This window comes from Diadema setosum, chromosome 1 (assembly GCF_964275005.1).
Source record: "Diadema setosum chromosome 1, eeDiaSeto1, whole genome shotgun sequence".
NCBI lineage: Eukaryota > Metazoa > Echinodermata > Echinoidea > Diadematoida > Diadematidae > Diadema > Diadema setosum.
The window spans coordinates 20,460,013-20,485,577 of NC_092685.1; the positions used below are offsets into that span (position 1 = coordinate 20,460,013).

The window sequence follows — 25,565 nt, forward strand, 5'->3', positions numbered from 1 at the left end:
TGGATCCGCCCCTGATTAGGGTTAGTTTGTGGGTAGAATTTATATTTGGCTTAGCTTGCAGTTATTCCATGGGAGCAATTAATTGTCACCAGAGCAACTGTAATGAAACCGTAATTTCATGTGATTCTGAACAAACAAATCTTGCAAGTGAGTGTCAAAGAAAAAGAGTACTGTTCGACAGATTGTGACAATGATTTGTGATCAAAACGAGAAAATCAGCAACTGCCGAGAAGCGATTGCAAGACAAATCGTTTTAAGAGAGGCCTTTTGGGTAAATTTGAAGAAACAAACTTACAGGGATCAAAATCAGTGGAATATGTAAACATTCTTGAAACCTACACACTGCTATTATGCACATATGGTACAAAACAATAATTATGTGAAAAGTAGTGTCGACAAAGAAAACTTTTGTTGGTGGGTCTCAAATAAATTTGCACACCTAGTTCATTCTGTTGTGATTGCGATTGGGCACCATAATTCGTAGCAAGAAGAAATGTGAAGACCTTTTTTTTTTTTTTTTTTTTGTTTGTCAGCTGATGAGGCACCATGATTGGTTGGCATGATGTGACATAATTTCGTGGCAATTTAGCATAATTTTAGGGCGCTTCAAGCACAATCCCGTATTTTTCGTTGGTCACACTGGTTGTGCATTTCATTTTTATATCACCTATCAGACAAAGGAGGAGCAGAGCTGCACCAGCAGGGAGCAGTCTATATACAAATAGAAGGACCAGACAACAGACATTGAACACTTGATCTACGGACACTTTACAGGACATTGAACAAAAGTGATACTAAAACTACAGAAAACAGACATACATCTGTGTATCATCTAGGGATGGACTACAGGCATTAAAGTGATAGTATAATTTTGGCTGAGATGGGGATTCAGACTTTTAACTTTTTGATAATTAGAAACTTTTAGATGAAATATCAGAAAACAATGCTAAGGGGAAGTTAAAGTTAATTTGATGAAAATCAGTTTTGAAATGGCCGAGATTTTAGTACAAAACAAAACAATGTGGTCCTCATAAAAGGTGTACCCCAATTTTTACTAGAACCGCGTTTTCGTTTTTGGATATGTCAACCATTTCAAAACCGATTTTCATCAAACTGACTTTAAATTCCTCTAAGAACTGTATGCTATTTGATATTTTACGTAAATGGTTTCTGATTATTTCGTAAAAAGTCTGAACCCCCATCTCAACCAAAACTATACCATCACTTTAATGTTTGTAGCCCATCCCTTGATGATACACAGTTGTACGTCTGTTTTCTGTTGTCTTAGTATCACTATTGTTCAATGTCCTGTGATATGTGTCCTGTATGTGTTCGTAGATGTAATATTTCACATAAATGGTTTCTGATTATCTTGCAAAAAAATACTGAACCCTATATCAACCAAAGCTACACCATCCCTTTATGCCATGGCTAATAAGCTAACAAATCCCACTGGTTTAATCATGGAGCTACTCCACACATGGACTAGTAACGAAGGTCATTCTTTGAGCCCATCATCACCGCCGCCACCTGATTATGTGCATCTTAATTAGTACAATCAGGTGCTTGGATAATGACGATTGTGACATCGTGCATCAACACTGACAAAAGATCCATTTCCCTCTTATTTCACTGAGGTGTTTTTTTCAGACTCAACTGCCTTTGAGTAACACTGATGGAAGGGAGCAGCAAACTCGAAAACATTACAGTTTTCTTATCACAAAATTGAAAATTACTGAAGTGGACACTTGTGGGCATGTAATATGGTTTAATGATAGGACATCTTAATGTCATCTACGGTTACTGTCCATGTTTACTCTGGAACAATGTGCGAGAAATGGGAAAAATTATATTACAAATCACACCCAACCTGTCAAAATAACTACTTTCTCTTGTAAAGTATGCACAAAAGAAATTACTTGAGCGATAATTTCCCAATGTACGCTACAACTGCACATGCATCTTTCATGATTTAAGAGAGTAATTAAATTCTGCGCATGTAGTTTTTAGATTTCTAAAAGCTCCATCTTGTTTTTATCCAGGCTGGCTGTCGGCAGTGATGATAAGATCAATGCAGAAGAGCATATTTAAAATTCTTTTGTGACGTTTTTGACAGAAACAGGGGCATGAATTAATTAACGAGCAATGAACGTTGATGTGTAGTAAGTCCATGGTTTAATGCAATAAAGACTGAACTTTAAACACACACACACACAGCACACAGACACAAACACAGACACACACATACACAAACAAACACATACAGACACAAGAAGGCTTCCTGTAACAACATATATTCCATGTTTTATTGCATACAACATCCGTTTGCAATCATCTCATAGTCAGTCAATGTCACATTTGCATTGATGTAGAATTCACTGAAGCATCAATTTGGACCTCAAAATGGGGGTGGGGGCCAAGAAGAGCTTCATTTACACCAGACAAAAGAACCAAAAATTCCTCATAATATTGTATAGCCACGACATTCTACTGGTGGTTCCTCTGCTCTGTGTGCACCACAATTTTAAAACCATAAATGGCGACATCGATGTTGCCAAATATTGTTTTAAGACACAAATCACACCTGCATCTGGTATATTATATACAATTTTAAGATTAAATCAAAATGAGAAATGTCACCCAGATTTATTAAAGCAGGGAAATGTCAATACGCTGCCATAAACTCCCCGTTATACAAATTAGATATTGTTATCAGTTATCAATGACCGATTAGCACTCTGAGATTGATAAACTCTAGGCAAAATAAAGATAACTTGTATGCACGCTACAACCACTTCTATTCAAAAATAAATCTCTCAAGTTCATCACACAAATCTTTTGCTGACTCGGCAGAAAAGGGGTGGATGACTGAATTTCAAACAGTAAAGAAATCTTTCCCAACAGCCAAGATGTACAAGTTGAAACTGATCATTGCACGACATGAAAGTGGCATTATTTTGTTGTCCTCATTAACTCTAGCCACATATCTGAACTTTCATAACAATCATAACCATCCATACTTTTCTTTTTTTTTAAACTCTAAAAAACACATGTGAGTGATACAGACATGCCTATGAATGGTGTGGTAGTCTTTGTCCACAGCTCCGCAAATTAAGTATTATGAACACTGATACTGTCTTGGCTGCATTCATGGCTAAGACACAGGGCACAAATCACAGGTATCACAGGGCAAGCCCTTTAATGTGCAGCCACTCCTTTGTGTTACCACTTCTAGCTTTCTCCTTTGTACCACCATAAATTAAGACAGGAAGAGCCAAACAAATCATCGACACTCTCAGGTGCTGCTGATGATATATACGGTAATGACTAATCATGTAACTCCATGCCAAACCCACTTTCTCATGATTTTTCACACTGTTGTATGAAATAAAGAGAAATCCTCTGACATATCTAGAGCACTCAAACTCATGTCTATGCCGCAGCCTGAAGAAGATGGTGAACAGCACTCACTGATAGTCTTCTTCATCCAGTCATTTTCAAGAAATTTGATTGCACCATGTTCACAAGTAACAAAAACACAAACAATCAATCATGCAAAAAACTCTGGCATTTCAACGTCAGTCCCCCTGCCTGTCACTCATGGACTACTAGTAGATAAAAAGTAGTCAATCATTTTACTATCTTTGTTTCAATTTCCCAATTCACTCAAGACCGGTGATTATAAAGTTGGTTATTTCTTTCACATTTGACCCTACACACCCTGACCTTGGTGACTGACACAGTAATCCTAGAACCAAAGCAGAAGTTTTTTTTTTGTTTTTTTTAAACAATATGAAGTCGAATTCATCATATTCTACTGTATTATCTTTCACACATACCCAACAAAAGCGGCCAAATTGGAATTTTGAACAGCTTGATTACACGTCACTGGAAATGATAAATACGGTGCCAGAGTACTTTTTTGTTCAGTACATGTCATTCTGGATTTTGTGGGACACTGCATAAAAATGGAAAATACACTTGTGGTTATCTAAGGCAGGGTAACTACTTGACCGACTGTCAAAACAAAATATAGCCTTTGACATTTCTTACATACAAAAAAATGAAGCGACAGACCATAACGCTAAACCACAAAAGGTATTACTTGAACCTAAACTTCCTAAAAAAAATAAAAATAAAAACTGAATCAAAATTGAATCATAAGTTACAAATAAGGAGTCAGAAAAGTCTGAACACATATTATGTATAAATAGGCCATAACAGACGTATTGATAGAATGCCAAGAATAAAATAATCTAATTTGCTTTCCCACATATAACAGACAAATAAGCACCCCCGCAGCTGAGTGGTGATCACACTGTACATAGCAGTAGTTGGTTACATTTTCCTGTTTGTGGAACAATCATAGCTGGATAAGGATTTCCAAGACTGATACATTTTTGTGGATACATTCTACGACAAGGTGGACAGTATTCCACAGAATGAGACTATTTGAGAGTGAACAAATATACTACATTAGATAGTAAGGGACTGAAATACAAAGTAGCTTGCTCCCTCTTTTTTTCTTCTTTTTTTTTAAACATTTTGGCTCAAAACGGTCTACAGGTGTGATATCTACATGTACATTGTATATCCTTTGACACACTGCTGTGGTTTGACATACTTACTTCTCACAGCAGTGAACACGCATGGATGCTTTGGGACTTATATTCCAGATTAAATATCAGCTTAGGTTCAAAGTTTAGCATGTACTTGGCTTGGTCCATTTGGCAGCCAGAGTCATAATCTGTTTCCACTGAGGCTTTAAGCTTTGTTGACTCAACAGTCTCAAACATGATACTTTATACATTATACATGATACAAATTTGAATGCTCCCTGGCTGAGTATTTCCCTAGCAAGTGAAACAGGCATTACAACTTCAAAATTTCTCATTCCAGCATCAAAGGATCCATAAACTGTGAAGGCAGAGTTCTTTCAGGACTCATACTTCAATGCAGACAAGACACAACTTACAATCTACGCAACATTTGGACACTCGCGCTTGCCAACACTGTAATCCCGTCATGTTAATGAGATCCAGTAGTGGGGCGCTTTGCAAATGAATGCAGTGACATTTCAGACAATCATTTCTCGGCGGAAGTCCCAGCAGAATAGGTGTCTGCAGAATATCCGACAAAAAAAGAAAGGAAATACCAGTCAGTATTGTGGATAGGAGACATTTGAAAAGGCGACAGATTTTCTATTCCGGCACTGTGATAAGCAATGCTAAAACAACAAGCAGAGAAACAGAAGAAACAAAAATTATTCATGCAATTAAAAAAGAAAAGAAAAAGCACAGAAAACTGTGTGAACTTCAGCAATCAATCAAAACCATATCACAATATCCACTCAGCACCACAAGCAAAATTCATCATAATATTATGTTGTTTGCCTTCATTCACGAATTTAATTGCTTACATCAAGTAAGGTGCCCTGAAATTAAGGAAATCACTGCCGAAAAGCACAGATGATAAGTCAAATCTTCTCCAACCCACTCTGCCTCAATCCCTTCGACACATTCTACAAGTACCAGAGATGTAATAAAGGAACATGGACCAGAATTTGTTAGGAGGGGGAGGGAATGACAAGCAGCTTGCAAGAGGACAGAAAAGAGGTCTACAATCTTCTATCAATTTGCATCAGCTTTTCATATATCCCGATGTATTTGCCCGGGGCTATGCACTCGTGGGAGAGGAATTTGAAATATTGTAAAATATTCAGCTGCCGTTCCGATATATTTGCCATTGCTGCCAGAATTAGATGGGTTTCAGTATGTCTCCCTAATGCCGGCATTATCAATTACCTTTACCCGTTACCTTACGGCATTATCAATGCTCAATGCATCAAAGTTGATTTTTGTGTGTAATTCACAGACTGCTTGTTGTAAATGGCAGCTTGACTGCTGTAAATAACACTGAGCAGTTTTGAGTATCTTTTCTCCAGTCAGGTTTAAGTCACCTTGCTCATATGCACATTGATATCATGGTAATATTACTTCTTGTTATTCTTATTTTTTCCCTAATCGTGACAAAAGGGATTGAGGAGGGGGAGACAGAAATTCAGTTGATTTGGTTGAGGGAACTTTCTATCACGCTACTTTAAACATTTTCTGTGCACATAACACAAGTAAAAACCTCTAAAATATCTATCTGTTATGAGCCACTTTTTTTTTCTCAATGTCACAATTCACATTATACATGATGTGATAACACTTTAAGCAGCAACAAAAAGATAAGCTTCACATACTCATTTTTGCCTGGTTGGATGTTTGTACACATACACCTGTCAAAGTAAGGCTTTAAAGTTACAAAGGCAAAAGATGGATAAATATATTGCAGAGACTCCAACTCTCCCGTTTTCGACGGGAGATCTCCCGCCAAAAACCCATTTTTGCAAAATCTCCCGTTCTCCCGTTTGAGATTTAATTTCTCCCGCCCTGGTTCTGTGTCTCCCGTTGGAAAGGATTTCTTCCTTATTGCTATTGTATGTTGAAAAAAAAATAAGCCTTAGATAGCACCAGAGAGCATCTAGAACCCTAGGAACTTTGCGCTTCGCACACATCAACTTGGAGTCTCCCGTTTGCTAGGGGTTTCAGGCGGGAGAATCTCCAGATCAGAAGGTGCTTTGGGTTGGAGTCTCTGATATTGTATACCTTTACTATTACTCCCACCACATTATGATAAATATCTAAGTTATATATTCAATCTTAAGGAGGTATATGTAAAGCATTTACTACTGCCTTTTTTTTTTAATCTGACCGCAGCGACAGATTTAAGCCCATATCTTGACCCATAGTGTGCATGTGAGTATCAAATGGCACAGAAAACCCCATAAGGTTGTATACACTTTGTCAAAGATAAACACAACCTGTGCAGAAGGTATTACCATGACTGTGGCTAGGTCCCCTCAGCATGTCTAGTGAGTACCACATCATGCTAAAAGTTCAGTAACTACACATCAGTGACAACCAAAGCAGACCCAAATTTGTTGTCCATTCATTCTAAGCTTTGTCAAATAAATAGATATCTATTGACAGTGTAATATGATGCCAGGATGCATGGTATGTAGAATACTCTGCAATGTGTGCTTTTTATATCTCTGTTAAATGCTCTCTTACATTAGAACTTCTATGTACAAAATCCATTCCACGTAAGCTGCCATCATGAGTTGATGCTCAGGCAAACCGAATGCCATTTATCTTTCGTTATCTCCGCCATACCCTACTTAAAGACAAAATCACACACTCACAAACACAGACAAACACACACACACACACACACACACACACACACACACATGTAATCGTATACGTACACATATAAAAATATCATCTCGCCATGGGATACAGTACAGAGTGCTCAAAATGATTGGCCAGTCATAAAAATTTCAACCTAGTCTACGACAGTCCGGCAAAAAGGCAAACATCAAGCGTAGTAGCAGGGCGACACAAGGAGGTCCGTCAACACGACCAGCTGGTCGTCGGTAAACTGCTGCTTGTGTTCGTGCCAGTTATCGTGGTGAGTGCGACGGAAGTCAGACAGGGTCTTTCTTACTGTCCTCTGCAGTATCAACAACAAAAGAAAAAATAGATTTAACCCCGTTTTGCCTCTTTTTATAACAAGGCATGATGTTACTAAAAAAGAAGAAAGACTGGATATTTCAACTCATTTCTTCATGGCAAAATTAAAAGGCAAGTCCACAAAGCAATTTCAAAAATTTTAACTGATTGACAAGTTGCTCTACATCAACATAAATAAGCACTGAATTGATCAGTGTTATAGGAGTAGCCATGACAAAAGATGTCATGGGGATACATACTCGAGCGGGATTTGAACCAACGACTTCCTGATCTCCCGAAAGGTATCTTATGCACTAGGCCACCGAGCTTCCGCCCGATGGCTAGTGCTGGTTCAAATTCATGAAATTCTTCCGTTGAGATGTTTTCATTGCAACTGATTGACAAATTGCCCTACATCGACATAAATGTTTCATTCATTCATTCATTCATTTATTTTTTTTCATCTCCAACAGAACTCTCACATAAAACATAAGTACATATATGTGTCAACGATTACAAAATATGAAAAATGATATTTATGGATAAACAAATGATAAGGTGGGAAAAAAAGCACAAAACATTTTGAAGTTTAGGAAATGCAGGAGATGGGGAGGAATGCTGAAGAAGCAATGCTTGTAGGGTGCATTCCCCCCAAACATAGTGAAACAAAATATACATAAGATATCATTGATCTTTTACTTTTGTACACGAAATTCAATTTACAAAAATGAATTACACAAATTACGAATAAGAACCTAACTAGCCCTAGACAGACACCCAGACAAATCCAAACGCTACGTCGCTGTCATGCAGAAAATAGAACGGGAAAGAAAAGACAGAGAGATGAAGAAGAAGAAGAGATAATATGGTTGGAGAATAGAAGAAAGAAATATTTATGTCGATGTAGGGCAATTTGTCAATCAGTTGCAATAAAAACAACTCAACGGAAGAATTTCATGAATGTGAAAATTACAAATGTTTTATCACACATGAACGGGCAGCCAAGTCTCCATAAAAAGTGTCAATTTCATGTTCTCAACACTGAGAGAACAGCTTGCTTATGTAGATATGAAGAGAGAAAAATTCAAGTAGACATTCAGCTTTAGTAATTCATATCATACTCTCAATGAAAAAAAAAGGGATCTGTTCTGCTTCTTCCTAATTTTCTTGTCAATTTTAAAACAAAGTCAAAGTACACTCCTTGAAAAGTAGTTTGTTAGTCACCTGACATATGCAACGTCACTTATTAACCATGTCACAAAACATGTATCCAAGACGAAATATTGAAAATGCAAGGGACAACTAATTTAAAACATCACTTTATGCCACACTGATGTGGCCGTCCTGACTTGGCAGCTGTTAAACAGAAAAAAAAAAAATATTCATATATTTTTGTCATTATGGCAATGTTCCATTATCTGTGACTCTCTAACATTTAGCTTAAAAAAAATCAGACTCTTCTGTTCAGATGCACATAAGACACTTCACACACATTCAAATAGTACAAAAGGAAAGCAGAAAAGAAAATCACAGTGTTGCAGCTAAATGCAAGAGATTTGATCCACTCCATTTCGATTGCAAGGGTCATCTGCAGAGGAAATGCAGTGGATTTGGAAGACAGCACTCCTTCCTATCCCAGAATTTGAATTGGACAACACAGAGCTTTCAACCCTTTATGCAGCATCCATTGAATTTGTACCCCCTCCTCTATCTTCCCTTCCCCCTTCCACCAACTGCACACACTCCAATCACTTGAGTCTCAATAAGCACAACAAAACAAAGAAAAAAAAAAACAAAAGAAAAGATATGGTAAAATAAAATCTTCTCAGAACAAGGTCAACGATACTTGGCAGTTGAATGGCCATGCAGCTAGCGAGCAAGTTGGTTTTCGCCACCAGTTTAGCCTCGGGGCTTCCTGCATAATTTCTCCTGAGAAAGCCAGCCACATGGCGTCATGTTTGTTAGGTATAGGAGATGCGTGGGTTTGTTTGAGCATTTAATTATTGTCTCTCTTTGCTTACCACTGTTTATCCACTCAAAAGAACTTGAAAAAAAAACCAACCAACAACAACAATTGAACAATAGCAACATCCAGAATAAAGGATGGGGTGTAAAGACCAATGGAAAGAATAAAAAAACGAAGAGTAAAAGGGAGACAGTGAGAGACAGAAGGAGAGAAAGGGAGTACAGAGAGAGGGAGAGAGTAAGAGAAACAACCCCACCAAAAAAATAAAGAACAAACAAACAAACAAATAAAACAAAAAAACACAGAATTTGTAAGTCAGTGTGAGTGAGTGAGGGAGAAAGAGATACAAGATGAACACATGGAGAGCCACAAAAGTGGTGGGGAAGTATTGATTGAAGTGGTGGAACACAAAAGCCACAAAACTTGTAAGGAAGGATGGGTGGAAGGATAGAATGTAAAAGGCGTAAAAAATTAATGAAGGCATTGTGGAAGGGAAAAGGACATTCTGAAGGGACAGGAAGCAGAACGACGCCGGGCGCTACTTTACCTCGATCGGCTGGGGGTCGTGGAGGTGGTCGGTGAGATCCATGAGCACCCGGGGCATCCAGCCGGGGACATCGTAAGGGTAGGCCTGCACGCAGGCACTCAGCCCTAGGATACCTGCATGGCGCTGCACAATGGCTGCAGAAGCAAAGGGAGGGATAATGGCATGGACTGACTTGCGGTTGTTATATTCTAATCATCAATTTGTGGCAAACTTTGGCAGAAATATGAGGTGCCAAATCATTTTTTGAAATCTAGCATGCATTCTTTAACTGCAATGAAAGAAGATATTCTTATTTCTACCTTGAATCGTGTGCAAAAAAATTAATGCTTACACAGGTAACATTCAGGTATTATTTGGGAAAGTTAAGCTATGACATTCAGATCACTCTCTATTCATATTCAAAGTTATATTTCTCTGCAAATTCTTTCTTTCCAATAGATTCAAATAGAAACTTAAGGGGTTTACTTTTACATTATTTTGGTTATGTTTTATGTCACTGGCCTATGTACATAAAAGCCCTAACAGGAGTAACTTACATCTCATATGAGATCAAAATGTCACTTGGTAGGACATGTCCAAGAGTTAGTGTCTGCAGGGGAATTTTGTAAACAAATCTGCATTTAGCTTCCGACAACTTGTGTTTGTTCAACTTGTGCATCAATGAAATTAACTATTTTTTTTTTTTTTTTTTGGTGAGTGTGTGTGTGTGTGTGTGTGTGCCAGAGGGGTTGAGGGAGTACAGTAGATGAAGGATAAGGTGTGGTTAATGATGGATTACTTACCCTCTGCCGGCATGCTGGCAGAACTGACGACTGTCTTGGTGGGTAGATGAGTCTTACATAAGTTCTCAAAGTGGTTCTGGAGACCATTGCCAATGGGGAGGAAGCCACAGTGAATGAGGCCACTAAGGGTGGCACCAGCAATCTCTCGTACCTGCACATAGAAAGAAATTAACAGAGAGAGATATGGAGATGGGAAAAAGTGAACTGTAGATGAACAAAAATGTATGCGCCATATATTTTGCAAGGTTCTATTTTCACGAATTTCGCAAGTCAGGTGCTATTCATGATTTTACAACATACGAAAGTATGTACTGTGATCCTTACATGAATGTGATATGCATGCATACATTTCTCAGTCCATTACTGTATTCCAAGACCATGAATTCAACCACTTTGTGAAATTGCTGGGCAGACCTGACTCACAAAAAATCAAACTTGCTAAATATATAGCGAACACAGTAGCAGGCATGAACTCAAGAGCAGAAGCTCTCGATTACTGATATATCACATGTTTTGTCAAACATACTCATGCTAATGTTTCCAACCTATTCCCTTGCCACACACTGAATCTCCATCTGCCTCTCTATTTGAAATTCATCTCATCCTACACTCATTTTTCCAGCTTTGCTACAAGGAAACTGCAACCCCAGCCTCCCATCATACCCAACCCCAAACTTCTCACAGACCCATACGCCAACCACTTTCCTATGAGATTCCCCTTGAGGTGTGGGACTCACCTCCAAGCGGTCATCCTTGAGCCGCTCCAGCACCAGCTGACCAATGGTCTCCACGTGGCCAGGGTGGGCCCCGATGGTGAAGAGGTTGTAGAAGACCATGACTTGCAGGTACTCCAGCATGCTGCACTTTGCCCTCCATGAGCTACCCTGGCCAATCTTGGGGGAGGAACATGGAATGGTGTGATGCATGTTAGCAAACTCTGCCAAGTGTGCATGACACAATCTTATGCCTCTTGCCGGCTGGTTCACTTGCTGAGCAAATTGATGTGCATAAGGATGTACAGGCGTGTTTGCATATATTTCAGCATGAAAGATACCGTCCTCTTGATCTATCCGAACCTCAAGAAATGCACACAAAGTGTATATGTGAACATATAATTACTAAACATGGCATAAACTAGGCATAAGTTGTTATCTTCTGTAACGTTTCAGAGCTCAAAAAAGAATGGTCATAGTCTGAGAAGTGTATTACCTCAAAGCCATTTTAACACAAGAACACAGAAAGCAGAAAACCTATGAAAAACAGACAAAAGTGAGCACAACCGCAAAGAAAGAATACAAATAGGACAACTGACTTGAATAAAGGAGTAGTCAGACTGAAAAGACAGACATGGACATGAAGACTGAAAGGGAAGAAGAGCACAGGGACTGTCCCTCTGGGAGTGGACCCTTCCTCTCACCTGTTGCAGGGAGGAGAAAATCTGTGGCATCATCTCTGACTGCAGGAGGGCTTGGGCCAGGCAGGCCAGCGTCACCTCGGCTTCAAAGCGAAGCTCCTCGTCTGACTCACAGCTCTCCAGTGGGGCAAGCTGGAGGAGAGATCCAGGCATAAACAGTTAAAGGCAAAACATAGTTCTCATACGCCTGCAGGAACTGTTTAAGTTTATTGGTAGAGTCTTTCAATATTTTGGGAGCAAATTCTGTGAATAGTGGAAGACAAATTTAAGCCCTTGAGAGCTACATCTAAGTTTTCAGAATCACCACCCATGATAATGACCAACACGGACAACCTTACAGTGATGTGGCTCTACTACACCACCATACCAACAGAACAAAGAAAGCAATGGTGTATTGCTGATGCTGTGTTTAATGTCTACTTTTGGGCTGAGCACATTCGGATCTTTTTGTGCATGCTCGTACAGGCGAAGAAAAGTTTCTTCTGTTCCAATATTTTTTGAAGATAAGAGTTGTATCCCACAGGATACAGCCCATCATATTTTTGTACTTTCCTCCAGGAACAGATCTACAAGTATTGTTACTCCCTAGATTTTTGTAAAATATTGCACATGCACTAGTGGTAGTTCATGTTAATGGTATTGTGAGAATGGGCAACAGTAAAAATATGGAAGGATCTCTTACCAATGGTAGATACTGGAAGAAGTCTGAGGGAGCCGATGACACTAAATTACCTAAACTACCTGTGATCCACTTCATGACTGATATCATGAGAGAAAGTGACAAAGAAAACAACACAGGTTATATAGTTCTAAGATAAAAAAATATATTATATTATATTATATTATATATATATATATATATATATGATGACATAAATGGTATCCCGGGGTACCAAATGAAAATCAGCCATTTTGTTGAATTATTTATTTTTTTAAAAAGGTTGTACCCTGGGTGCCAAAAAGAGGAAATTATTTTGGTGCTGGAGCTAGCGCACGCTAGCCACTGCACTGCACTACACTAAAGCACACGCTAGTGGTATCGCAGCTTTCATGCACGCATAGTATAACGTGAGTGGCATGGGAAGGACTATGTACACGCACACAGTGCATGCATTTTTCTCTGACTGTTCTCGAATGGACGTGAGGTGGCGCTACACAACGCGGTAATCCGGGGTACTACGGTACCCCGGGGTAACGCGTGGTGCATCATATATATATATATGTATATATATACACACACACATATAAAGGGAGAGAGACAACAACAACAACAACAAAAGAGAGGGGGAGATAGAAAAAAGTCAGCATTTACAAATACACACAAAATACATAGATGAGGCAACAGATATGTATTCGAGTTTGAATAACATTACTTCTAATATTTGCAACGAACATTGCTACCTATTTCACCTTCTTCAAAAACCGATGATTAAAATAAGAGTGTAATATTGCCATACTTGATTATCAATTATGTGCAACAGAGACATTAGATTACTGAACACCTACAACTTTTCATTTGTTGTCAAATTTGATATAACAGATACAACCTGGTATGTTGACCACTTTCATTCTACTAATCAAGAGCAAACACAAGACAGTAAATAACAAATTACTGCAACAAGAAAATTGTATAGGATATTTCATGCTCTAGTGGCAGGAAAGAAATACTGTATACCAGTACGCTATATACTTTGTGAGACTAATTTTTAGTGAATCGGAAATTTGCAATAATTTTGCAAGTGGTTAAATTTGCGATCATGGAGTACAGGTATGAATGGTAAAATGTACGCATGCATTTCACATTCACGTGTGGATCTGAGTTAATAATTTTGTGTGCTGTTAAATTAGTGAATAGCGCATGACTCACGAAATTTCCGAAAATAAAAAATGGCAGGTACGACTAGTGAACAGCCATTGCAACAAAACTGAGATGCTCAACAGAGACAATGTGCAATGGTACTTTTACCTGCATGTCATGTGATTAGCAATCGACCAATCGGATCGCTAGAATCTTTTCAGGTGTCATATATTATATCATGCGTTCTTACCTGTCTTACACAGCCTCAAAATCCTCCTCCTCTCATCATCCTCTGCCCGGTCCTCTTCGGATACCTCCACGGCCCCCCACACCTCGATGTTGGCCAGTGGGGCCAGCTGGGGTAGGATGCTGTGGAGGAAGTCCTGCCGGTGTGGCGACGCCGTCTTGTTGTCCTTGGACCAGGCATTGTCGTACATGAAGATCATCACTAGAAAGCTGTGTATGTTGTGAGATAATGGGAGTTAAAGAAGGTATAATTTCAACACAGCCTGAGACAAGCTAGAATCTAAAAATTATGAGTGTAGGGACATATTCTACACAAAATATTTGTTAAACTACAATAGTATTAAGATTATCTTACAGTGGAACCTCATCATGAAGAGGGCACATACAAAAAAAAAAAAGAAAGGAAAACAAAAACCTCTTATAACAAGGTGATTTGGGAGGTCCTAACTACTTCATTTTTTCTGTACCCTTATATAGAGAGAGACCTAATACAATAAGGTATTTATCATGCTTTTTAGATCCTTATTGTGAACATGTTTCCCTGTATTAACTTCATGTTTTTGTTTAAGTGTCATTCTGACATCCATCAAATATCTTACCCAAACAGGTGCACTTTAAAAAGGGCATACTCGTGTGTGTGTTTTCTGTGTGTATGTTTATACTGTGTTTTACCTAGGAGACACACCCACCTGCCAATCTTGTCCCTGACGTTCTTGTAGCTGTGTGTGAGGTGCTTGCTGATGTCTCCCAGGAGACGATGCAATAATCCTGGCACCCTCCACTCCTGCTGGAACAGACCTCCCTGCAGGACAAACAGCCGGCTGGTTGCAAAAAACAGACAGACAGACGAATGAACCATCGAGACAACTTGCGAGTTCGATACAAAGAAAGAAATCTTCATCATTTCAAAACTTGACTGAGTGGATTTATTCTATTTGCAGATTTATTCTATTGGCAGATGTACCAACTTGATAAAGCACATAAATTTAGATCCATGTAATATTTGACATAATGATAAATATACATTTAAAAAAAAAAAAAAAGATGCCAGACAAAACTAATAAAATCAGAAAACTAAAAAGCTGCCACAGATTTCTACTGTGATAAGATTCCTAATGTATGGATTTTATGTCATCTGTAACATTAACAGGCAATACAAATATCTGTCATGAAATCAAGAAGACTGCACTTACACCTGTACAGTCTCAGTCACCTTAATACTACATTACTTGCCATAATCACATAGGCCCTAATTTGCATTTGCATGCCACTAACAAGAATGAACTCTTGCGTTTGTGTGAACAACCCCTACCTCACTGAAATTACAAGTACTGATATCTAAGATGACTAGGAATTATTCTTCTGTTTGTTTGTTGTTGTTTTTTTCCTATACCTAGAAATCTTGTCGTCCAAGCAGATAAATTAAGTACTGTGGTACCTCCTTTTGCGAAATACTCCAAAATTAACATGGGACTGTCTGATCCACTTAATTGCTATGCACTAACACACAATCCTATGTATGGTACTGGCTATGGGCAAGAATACACGGTGCCTGCTCCCCACCTGGCATCCAGGAATGAGCCGCGTTCCTCGTCCTCGCTGAGCGGCTGCTGCGTCAGCCACTCAAACAGCCAGTGCAGCTTGCGGGGGTCTCTGCTCTCACACGATGTGGCCATGCACACCCCCCAGTCGATAATGGTCTCACCTGTTACCAGGGAGAGCGATGTCTTCATGGCTGGTAGGAGGACTTCTTCCCATAGGTTCTTGGACTGGATGTGGGTGGGACAAAAATATGAAAACTTACAGTCCTCACGGTGTATCGGGATTTAAAAACCTTCATTCGCTGTTTTGTTTGTATGGAAATAAAAGATATCCAATATCTTAAGGGTCTTGTGTCTGATAGTCCAAATTCAAAATAGCTCTTATAGGGAGAATGAGCAGACAAGAATATTTCTCCCTTCTTTTTAGAACAGACATCGTATGTTCAACTTCTTCTTCTTCTACGTTACTGTCCAACACCCCTAAGAAGGGGTGCGCTGGTGTTTATTGCGCAGAGAGAGAAGGTTAGAAACTGCTTTGCTCTTGGATGTAATGGAGGATTGCTGCTTTGAAGAAGTCTTTGTTTGTGATGCCAGTGACTGTTGGTGGGAGTGCGTTCCAATCTGTGATAGTTCTTGGGATGAATGAGTACTTAAACTTAACTTGTATGCACACATGCAGCAAACCATTTCATCTGACATAAGTACTAGTGTTTGATTTTTATTGCTCAGTTTTATTACGTAAGTGGGCATATGCTAAACTTCTTAATACCTTTCTGAATCTCATAAAACCAGGACCATGCACACTAAGTTTCATATCACAAGAAGACTCACTGAAATCTATCCTCACCTTGGCGAAGCCCCAGTGCTTGCTGCCACGGATGAGGCCAGCGATAATCTCCATCATACTCCGCTGGCTGCTCTCCTGGGAATCCTTCGACAGACGCTCCAGGTGGGGCTTGAAGAGAGGCAGGAACGTGTCGCCAAAGTTGCGAAAGAGACCCTGAGAGGTCGAAAAAAGTTGCAGGAACATTTTTTTTTCTTTAAAAGTACTTCATAAATATAAATGTTTGCTCATTTGAATACACAATTTTCAAAAAGCTTAACTGCCAGAAGCAAAACATAAAGCACACTTTTAGAGTAATGACTTAAATTTGGAATTGGTTGAAGTTCATATGCTAACTCTGGCAAGTATACTACAAATATCGATTCAGGACATTTATACAGCAAAAGTAAGGACACAGAACACTTTCATTGAAATATCTTACATGCAAGATAAGAGAAACAGGGAAACAGGGAAAGGAAACATCACTGATTCCATAACTGCAACTTTGTATGATCTAAAATGCAAATAAATCCACTTCTGTTTTGCCAAATCATACGTTTATAGCCTCTGATGCCAAATGTTGACAACTGACAAAATTCTGAGAATGCACAGAATAATTAGCGAGGATCATAACCTTTGACCTCACCTTGAAGACCATGAACTTCTTGGCATCAAACTTGTCTTTCCCTTTCTTGTCCTCCAGGGAGAGGAAACCGACAAGCTTCTCCACAAACTCGTGGCTGCTGAAGTGGTCATAGAAGACTTGCTCCACCTCCGACAGCTCCTCTCTGCTCCGGTCAAGCTTGGGCTGCTCGGACATTGGGGCGTAGACAAGCATTGTCCTGTGTTTGGGAGCGGAAGTCTGCGGTAACATCTGCCATCAGTGCCCCCATACATCACACATACTCTCCTTCTGTTCTTCTGGACATTATTAAACTTATGAAACACGCCAGCACACTGAAATCTTTTGCAATCTGGTAAGCATTTGAGTGAAGAACTGAAGAAGCAAAATATGGGTTTCTCTGCCCCCATAATGCAACCCCCTCTCCCCTCCCCCCCAAAAAAGAAAAGAAAAAGAAAACAAAACCACATATCATCATTACCCTCCTGCAACCTGATCCCAAACATTTACAAAAGTTTCTAAACCCAACTTTAAGAACACTCTCAGACATATACAGGGCTCTAAGACAAGCACATAGCTCTAGGACAAACACATAGAACAATTTACATCAGTTCACAATAACCCTGAATAAAGAAACAAACTTAAGGACAACTAGAAATGTCGCTTTGGCGACTGGTATGCCTCCGCCATAATGCATGATTTTCCCAATAGGTCTAGATAGTACATGTGGACACTGTGTGATTACATTTTCACAAAATTGGCAAAATATTGGAATGACAAGTTTGTCACAAATGTGTTGAATGTTCACCTTCCTTGACGTAGGTTTAATTGGATGAATAGGAGAGCATGTATCTAGGGATTTAAGGACTTTAACTTGACTTTGACCCATTCATACATTTAGGCATTGAGTAATTTTCAAGGTACAGGTGTGGAGAAAAAGTGCAATTTCTGAATTGAATAGTAAATTGTTACCATTTTCATCTGGCCCTTGACCCTCAAATTCATAAGATAATTACTTTCAGGTAGAACATGCATAATATGTACTAAGTTTCAAGGTAACTTGAGCCACTTCCGAAATATGGAGGAAAAAGTTAGTTCAGCACTTTCACTTGATCTTTGACCTTTTGACCTTTGAGGCAAAAAGAGAAAAAAAAAAACTTTCCAGAGAATTTCTATTAGGTTACACACGCATACACCAAGTGTAAAAAAATAACCCTGCTGGCATTGCATAAATATGAGGGTAATAGTAAAATTTTGTAGTCTTGCACTTGACCTTTGACCCCTGACCTTTGACCCCATGAACCCTACATTCTCTAGATAATCACTTCCAGTCAGTACATGTATATACTATGTTCCATGAAGATACCTTGAACAATTTTCCAAGGTACGGAGAAAAAAAAGAAGTTTTAATATTTTTACTTGACCTTTTGACCTTTGACCTTTGACCTCATGACCCAAACTTTCACCAGAGAATCTTAATTGGGTAATACATGTATACACTAAGTTTCAAGAAAATCTCTTCAGGCATTCAATAGATATGGTGGAAATAGTGAAATTTTATGTATTTGACCCTGACCTTTGACCTTTGACCTCATGACCCAAACTTTCACCAGAGAATCTTAATTGGGTAAAACATGTATACACTAAGTTTCAAGAAAATATCTTCAGGCATTCAATAGATATGGTGGAAATAGTGAAATTGTATGTATTTGACCTTGACCTTTTGACCTTTGACCTTGAGCATGTGCACCCAAAAAGTTGATAGGCACAACTTCACCCCCTAATACACATACATGCCAAGTTTCATTAGGATACCTCAACAGGTTTTGATAGTTACCTTGTCCACAAAATTCATTACGGACGGACGGAAGGACGGACGGACGGACGGACGGACAACCCGAAAACATAATGCCTCCGGCACCACTTCCTGGCGGAGGCATAAAAACAGCATAACTACATGATAAGAAACTCTTACTTTGGCCAGACATAGTATCCCCAGTGAGTCTTGTCCACAAATACACACTGGTCCCACTTTTCCTGAGTGGTGGGTATCCGATCGCACTGGTACTGGATCCACTTGTTGTCTGGCCGCTCCCCAGGACTGGGCAGGGCATCAGCCGGGGGTGTTGGAGACCCCGACGCTGCATAGGGGTCCATGGGGACCTTCTTGTGGGGACGCTTCAGCTGCTTCAGGATTGCACCAACTGTCGAAAGGGCAAGCTGAGGATTGGGTAAGAGTAAGGACATGGTAAAAACCAAGCATGAGGCACATCACTCTCAACAACTAATTTTTCACTGAAACTCATTCCTTTAACATTACATTCACCAAACAGAAGTTACTGCTCCTGGATAAATGTCAAATACCAATGATTACACAAAATAGGCAAATTCTCTATGATTGAGAAACTGCTATGACGGACATGCATTTCTTTACAGAGTGTATATCTTATAAATTGTGATATCTTTTCCAATAACAAGTTATAATCAAGCTTTTAACTACACAACCAATAATTCATAGATAATGGTACATCATAGACTTCTCTGGCATGTGATAAGTATCCTCAGCTCTATGCACTACAATTGACCTCTCTGTACAGGTGCAAAATATGAAAATGGGTATTCTAAAGACATCAAAATCTTTCTTAATCTTTAAATCCACACACACACACACACAAAATATATATATCTATTTATACTAGGAGTGACAACAAATGATATTTATTATCTAATAACAGCAAACTAAAAAAAGATATTCTAATATACACTGATATAAGCCACTTATATTTCATCACAAAAAAAGAAGGATTAAATTGCTGATGCACCAAGTGACTTAAATGGTATATCAAGTTTTATCTTTAGCTAGATCCTATTGAGACAGACAATAATGCTCTCAAAATGATGACAATGAGCCTCACCTTTCGTTGATGGAGCGTCTCATGTACCAGGTGTGTCACAAAGAGTCTGACCATGGGTGTGGGCGGGGCCACGTCTTGTCTCACCAAGAGTCGCAGGAGGCCAGCCGCCATCTGGGAAAACTTCCATCTCCTAGAAGATGAAACACAGACGACAAACAAACGATCAAACAAAACTAGAACTATGACTGAATGTGATTAATATCCACAGTGACGAGGCAAATGATATGATACTGTAAAGTGGACTTTTTCGTGGTGTTGAAATTTTTTTAGCAATTTGCGCAACCAGAAACTGTCATGAAAATATAAGGACGCAAATATTTTTGCTTGCCATATGTTCCAGTAGTTACTGTCTTGATTCCGTGGAATGAAAAACATGTGAAACTAATTTAATCCAGACAAGCGTGCAAAATTCTCACCCAAAAATATCCATTTTTACAGTAGGTGCCTACTGTGTAGTGCTTTGATCACCATGAATTGGTGGAATGTGCTATGTATGAAATAATTCTCATAATTTTATCAGTCAACACATTTCACAGGTTGCCCTTCAATGTTTATACAAGGGCAAGAAAGCAATACTGCTACTTCGCACTACTGGTTCACTTGTCTGAATAAATTGTAACAACTGGATAACTTGGCTCTACGAAAACATTTATTTATTTATTCATTTATTTATTTATTTATCTATTTATTTATCATTATATTTTTTTTGGTGTGTATAAACATCTAGAATTTTTTTTTTTTTTTTTAATAAAAATGAGTGAAATACACAAACTGATGCCTTATCAAATCTATGTGCGGAGATCACTCCAGGCTACAGATTCTTTTAATTCACGCTACTGGTGAGCAAACTACAGTCACAAACTATAAACATTGCTATTGCACTCTCAACACAGCAAACTTGTGGAATATTAGGCTCATGTGTGTATGCGTGTGTGTGGGGGGGAGGTACAATAATAATAAGAAACTAGAAATGTCGCTACAGCGACTGGTGTATGCCTCCGCCATAATACATGGTTCTTCTAATAGGTCTATAGTACAATGTCTTGACAATGTGTGATGACAGTTTCACACAATTGGCAAAATATTAAAATGACAGGTTTGCCACAAATGTGCTGAATGTTCACTTTCCTAGAACTAGGTTCAATTGGATGAATGATTAAAATTCAGAGTGCAGGTACATTGTATTTGGGGGAACTGATGATTTTCACTTGACTTTTGACCCTTTTACAAGTTTATGCATTGAGTAATTTTCAAGGTATTGAGAAAAAGTATAATTTCAGTATCAAATGGTAAAATAGTATTATCGAAACCTGGCCTTTGACCTTTGACCCCACAGTTCCAAAGAGAATCACTGTTAGGTAGAACATGCATAAATATGTAAGTTTCATGACAATACCTTGAGTTATTTTTGAAATATGGAGGAAAAAGTGCAATTTAGCACTTTCACTTGACCTTTGACCTTTTGGCAAGAAACTTCCCACAGAATATATATTGGGTTATACATGCATACATCAAGTTTTAAAAAAATCCTTCAGGCATTGCATAAATATAAGGAAAGTAGTTATATTTTGAGGAGTTGACCTTGACCTTTGACCCCTGACCTTTGACCCATGACCCCCAACTTCCCTAGATAATCACTGCCCATCGGTACAAGCATATATACTAAGTTCCATGAAGATACCTTGAACCATTTGCGAGATATGGAGAAAAACATGAAATTTCAATTTTTTTCTTCACAAAATAACCTGTGACCTTTGACCTTTGACCCTGTGACCCTAAAATCCACACAAAGTATCATCCCCCAAGGATATACCCTCACACCAAGTTTGATGCAAAACCGCCACACGGTTCTTGAGATATCGCCAAAAACAAAACGGGACGGACGGACGTACGGACGTACGGACGGACGGACGACCCGAAAACATAATGCCTCCGGCCACTTCGTTGGCGGAGGCATAAAAAAGTTTTACACAACATTCAAAGGACAATAGAAAAAAATTCACACATCCATTTATCTTCTGTGATGCTACTAAGACATAAACTGATTGCAGAGACCAGCACTGCAGAAATCTCAATTTGAATTATGGCATGAATAATGAAATTCTGAAAAGCTGATCTTCAGCTGAACGGTCACATGCAAACTTACAAGTTGCCATGTTCTATAAGCTCCACCAGGTCTGCCACCAGTGCTTGGTACACCCTGAAAGTCAAAGCAAAGTGAGAGAGACAAACTTCACTCCACAGTATACATAAAACAAACTGAAGCGTACAGATGCATAGTTACATTACAGTAGATAGAGAGTTTCTCTCAAGTGTATTAAAGTGCCATTCCTCACCTGTGAATTTCCATTATGAAGAACTCCCCTACACTTTCACTGTTCAGTAATTGATGAAAAAACACGTGGAGACATTGCCTCCTAAGAAACACAAATGCACTGTACATCGTGTCCACAATGAGAAATCAATAACTTATCCCCTGAAGGGATAGTCCCTTGTTCTCATTTCATCACTGTAGTTCTTGATCGTGAATTTGACCACTTGTGAAATTGTTTTACAAGTCCGAATTCGCAACATCTTATACATGCGAACTATATGGCATTTAAAGCACTTGGACATGGATGTACTCATCCCCCCGCACACATACACACAGACACACAATACAAAAATTTTAAGAATAAATAAAAACGACATGAAAGCAAATTGAACACCTTTTTATTATCACACATCTGTGTTGTATAAATAAATCTAATTCACCATTAGCCTTTGGAAGCCTTTGGAAGTACATTTTTCCCCAAGGGACATTTCTGTTGGTGTCATCATTGTAACATATGCGTCTCTGCAAAATTCACAAGTCGGTTAGAATCACAGCGTGTAGAAGGAGTCCCTACCTCATGCTCTCACTGTTCTCTTCCTGTAGTCTCTGGAGAGATCCCGTCCCCTGCTCCTCTGTGATCTTAACATCCATGCCCTGCACCAGCTCTCGGGCCCTGCTGATGCTGTCGTCTGACACCTGTATGAGCAAGAGAGCAAAGTGTTCCAACAAAAATCAAAGTGCGATGATCAGGCTCTTGAAGAGTCATCTTCTAAATTCAAGCAGTGTTATTTTTTTTTTTTTTTCCGGAACTCAGTCCAGTTTCTCACAATCCCTTCCACTTCCACTTTAACTTTGCTTGATGCTTGAACGGAATACAGGCTTTCATGACAATAATCACACCAGTAGTATAAAATTCTGGTGCAAGTTCACATATTTCTGTCGTTCCTGAAACTTACCATGTTAATCAGAACTCCTCAACCTTACATACTCAACATGCAAATGACTTCTAAAACTCAGCTATTTCAGAGATATTATCTCAGTTTAACCCTAAAAAGACTGGCGGAGCTGATTGAGCCCCTGCCCCCCCCCCCCCCCGACATTTTTTTTACGATAAATCCATAACATAAAAATCTTGGGCTGCGACATTTCATTATATTTTTTTCTTTTAAGTCTTGCACAACTTTTGCGACGAAATTCGCAACGCCCGATATGCGGTGCCGATATTACGCAATGTTTTATATGTGCATGTCCGACAAAAAAATTGCTCAAAAACGTCAATAATTCAAATCCAAAATTCATAAATGTATCATTATTTTTACTTTCACTGATTGAAATAAATCAATTTCATGTTGTTTATGATCTGAATAGTGTCGCCGATGATTTCCATAAAAAAACCCAATAAAAACAAAAAGTCAAAAACAATGAAATACATATGAAATTTTAAAATTATTTGAACCTTTACAGTGACAAACCTGGGAGGTGATTGGCATGGAGTTGTAGACCTTGTTGATCTTGCAAGTGACCAGGCTCATGACCTTCATGATGGACGGCTTCTCGGAGTGACCAGCTTTGACCAGTGCCAGCCAGCAGTCACGGAGGAGGGGCCAGGACCGTGGGCAGGCCATACTCCCATTCATGCCATACCCATAGAGCAAGTAGAGTGCTCCCTGAGACAAATTGATTTACAATTCATGCCATTAGAAAATCTAGCTGTGTGAGCCAAGCTATTCTGTTTCTATCTCGATAACACAAAAGCCTAAGTCACTTTGTTTCATGAAATGTGTGTACAATACATACTTATGCATACATTTGAGAAACCTGCAAATACTGTAAGCTCTACAAAAGTCGTCAGTCATAAGTATTGATATATGTAAGTATGCACATAGTATATGAACATGTGTATACGTTGTTTCTTTGACTGGTTTGTTGTTTTATTTGTTCTGTATCAAAGTTTACCTTGAACTGATGATGTGAGATGCTGGGCTCAGGCTTGAGGTTGGCAAGGATCTTAGGAAGGATGTGTGTGTAGGAGGAGACATAGTAGTCTGCTGACAGGAAGACAAAGTTCTGGGCCTTCTTGCGCACCTGTGCATTAATTGTAAGTAATAAAAAAACAACAACACCATTACATCAAACCATCCACCATCACAACTAATCAACAATTGACTGTTGTAAAATGCATGCACAGTGCAGACAGTGCAACAAAGTTTGAATGACAGAAAAATCATGTAAAGATGGACTATGAATCCAATACATAACAAGGCAAGTGCCATAATGTGTCTTGTCCATTTGCGTACAAGAAATTGTACGTGAATGGGATATAACGGATTAAAAAAAGTGATTTAACAGATAAAAGGAGATATAAAATGGTAAAAATTTATGGCAAAAAAGAAACGTGCCATAAAAACTTAAAATTGGGCCCTTAATGTTCATTGATCTCTGCCTGTGACCTTTGACCTTGTGGTGATCAGCCACTCCCCAAGGGACATCTACCATCCAAGTTTAGTCACAAATGTGGAGTTATGGATCAAAAGTTATGATCCATAATAGAAACGCGCCATAAGGACTTAACATTGGGCCCTAAAGTTCATTGACACCTGCCTCTGAGATTTGACCTTGAGGTGACCTTCATATATGGTAAAATGTGAAACTTTGTATGACCCCTCTTCCCTCGAAGTTTCATTGCAATTGAAGCCCAGAGTAAAGAGTTATTGAAGTTTTTGTAGCATTACGGACAGACGCCGGACGGACAGATGGACGACAGACGGACGACGGACGACGCAGGTCTCCCCTCACCTCCGGTGGGCTCGACAAAAATGAGAACTATACATTATTATAATTAAAGGCATATAGATATATCTTAAAAACTAGGGCACCATGCAGAAAGCAAAATATGATCCATTATATTGTGAGCTCTTCCTCATTCATACACTATCTTTGAAAGTCAATATCGAAATCCTCCAATTTGATGTGAACTTTGAGTGGCTGTCAAGCACCTTTTTCATGCCTCTCCAAGAAATTCATATATGAACTCTAAT

General features: G+C 38.9%; 1 protein-coding gene across 1 annotated transcript in view; it reads right to left on the reverse strand.

Annotated features, from left to right (window-relative positions):
• Positions 1 to 7,343: 7,343 nt before the first annotated feature.
• LOC140231304 (proteasome activator complex subunit 4-like) overlaps positions 7,344 to 25,565 on the reverse strand; it is a 40,202-nt gene continuing 21,980 nt past the window's right edge. Inside the window, exons 23-39 of the mRNA XM_072311801.1 lie at positions 24,484 to 24,612; positions 24,000 to 24,194; positions 23,102 to 23,223; positions 22,360 to 22,413; positions 20,214 to 20,343; positions 19,274 to 19,518; positions 17,323 to 17,518; positions 16,701 to 16,853; positions 15,876 to 16,081; positions 15,002 to 15,133; positions 14,317 to 14,522; positions 12,951 to 13,027; positions 12,272 to 12,400; positions 11,592 to 11,747; positions 10,855 to 11,005; positions 10,073 to 10,206; positions 7,344 to 7,560 (exon numbers count right to left, since the gene is read on the reverse strand). Of these exons, the coding sequence (XP_072167902.1) occupies positions 7,426 to 7,560; positions 10,073 to 10,206; positions 10,855 to 11,005; positions 11,592 to 11,747; positions 12,272 to 12,400; positions 12,951 to 13,027; positions 14,317 to 14,522; positions 15,002 to 15,133; positions 15,876 to 16,081; positions 16,701 to 16,853; positions 17,323 to 17,518; positions 19,274 to 19,518; positions 20,214 to 20,343; positions 22,360 to 22,413; positions 23,102 to 23,223; positions 24,000 to 24,194; positions 24,484 to 24,612 (2,550 nt within the window). The 3' untranslated portion in view covers positions 7,344 to 7,425. The remainder of the gene's footprint in view (positions 7,561 to 10,072; positions 10,207 to 10,854; positions 11,006 to 11,591; positions 11,748 to 12,271; positions 12,401 to 12,950; positions 13,028 to 14,316; positions 14,523 to 15,001; positions 15,134 to 15,875; positions 16,082 to 16,700; positions 16,854 to 17,322; positions 17,519 to 19,273; positions 19,519 to 20,213; positions 20,344 to 22,359; positions 22,414 to 23,101; positions 23,224 to 23,999; positions 24,195 to 24,483; positions 24,613 to 25,565) is intronic.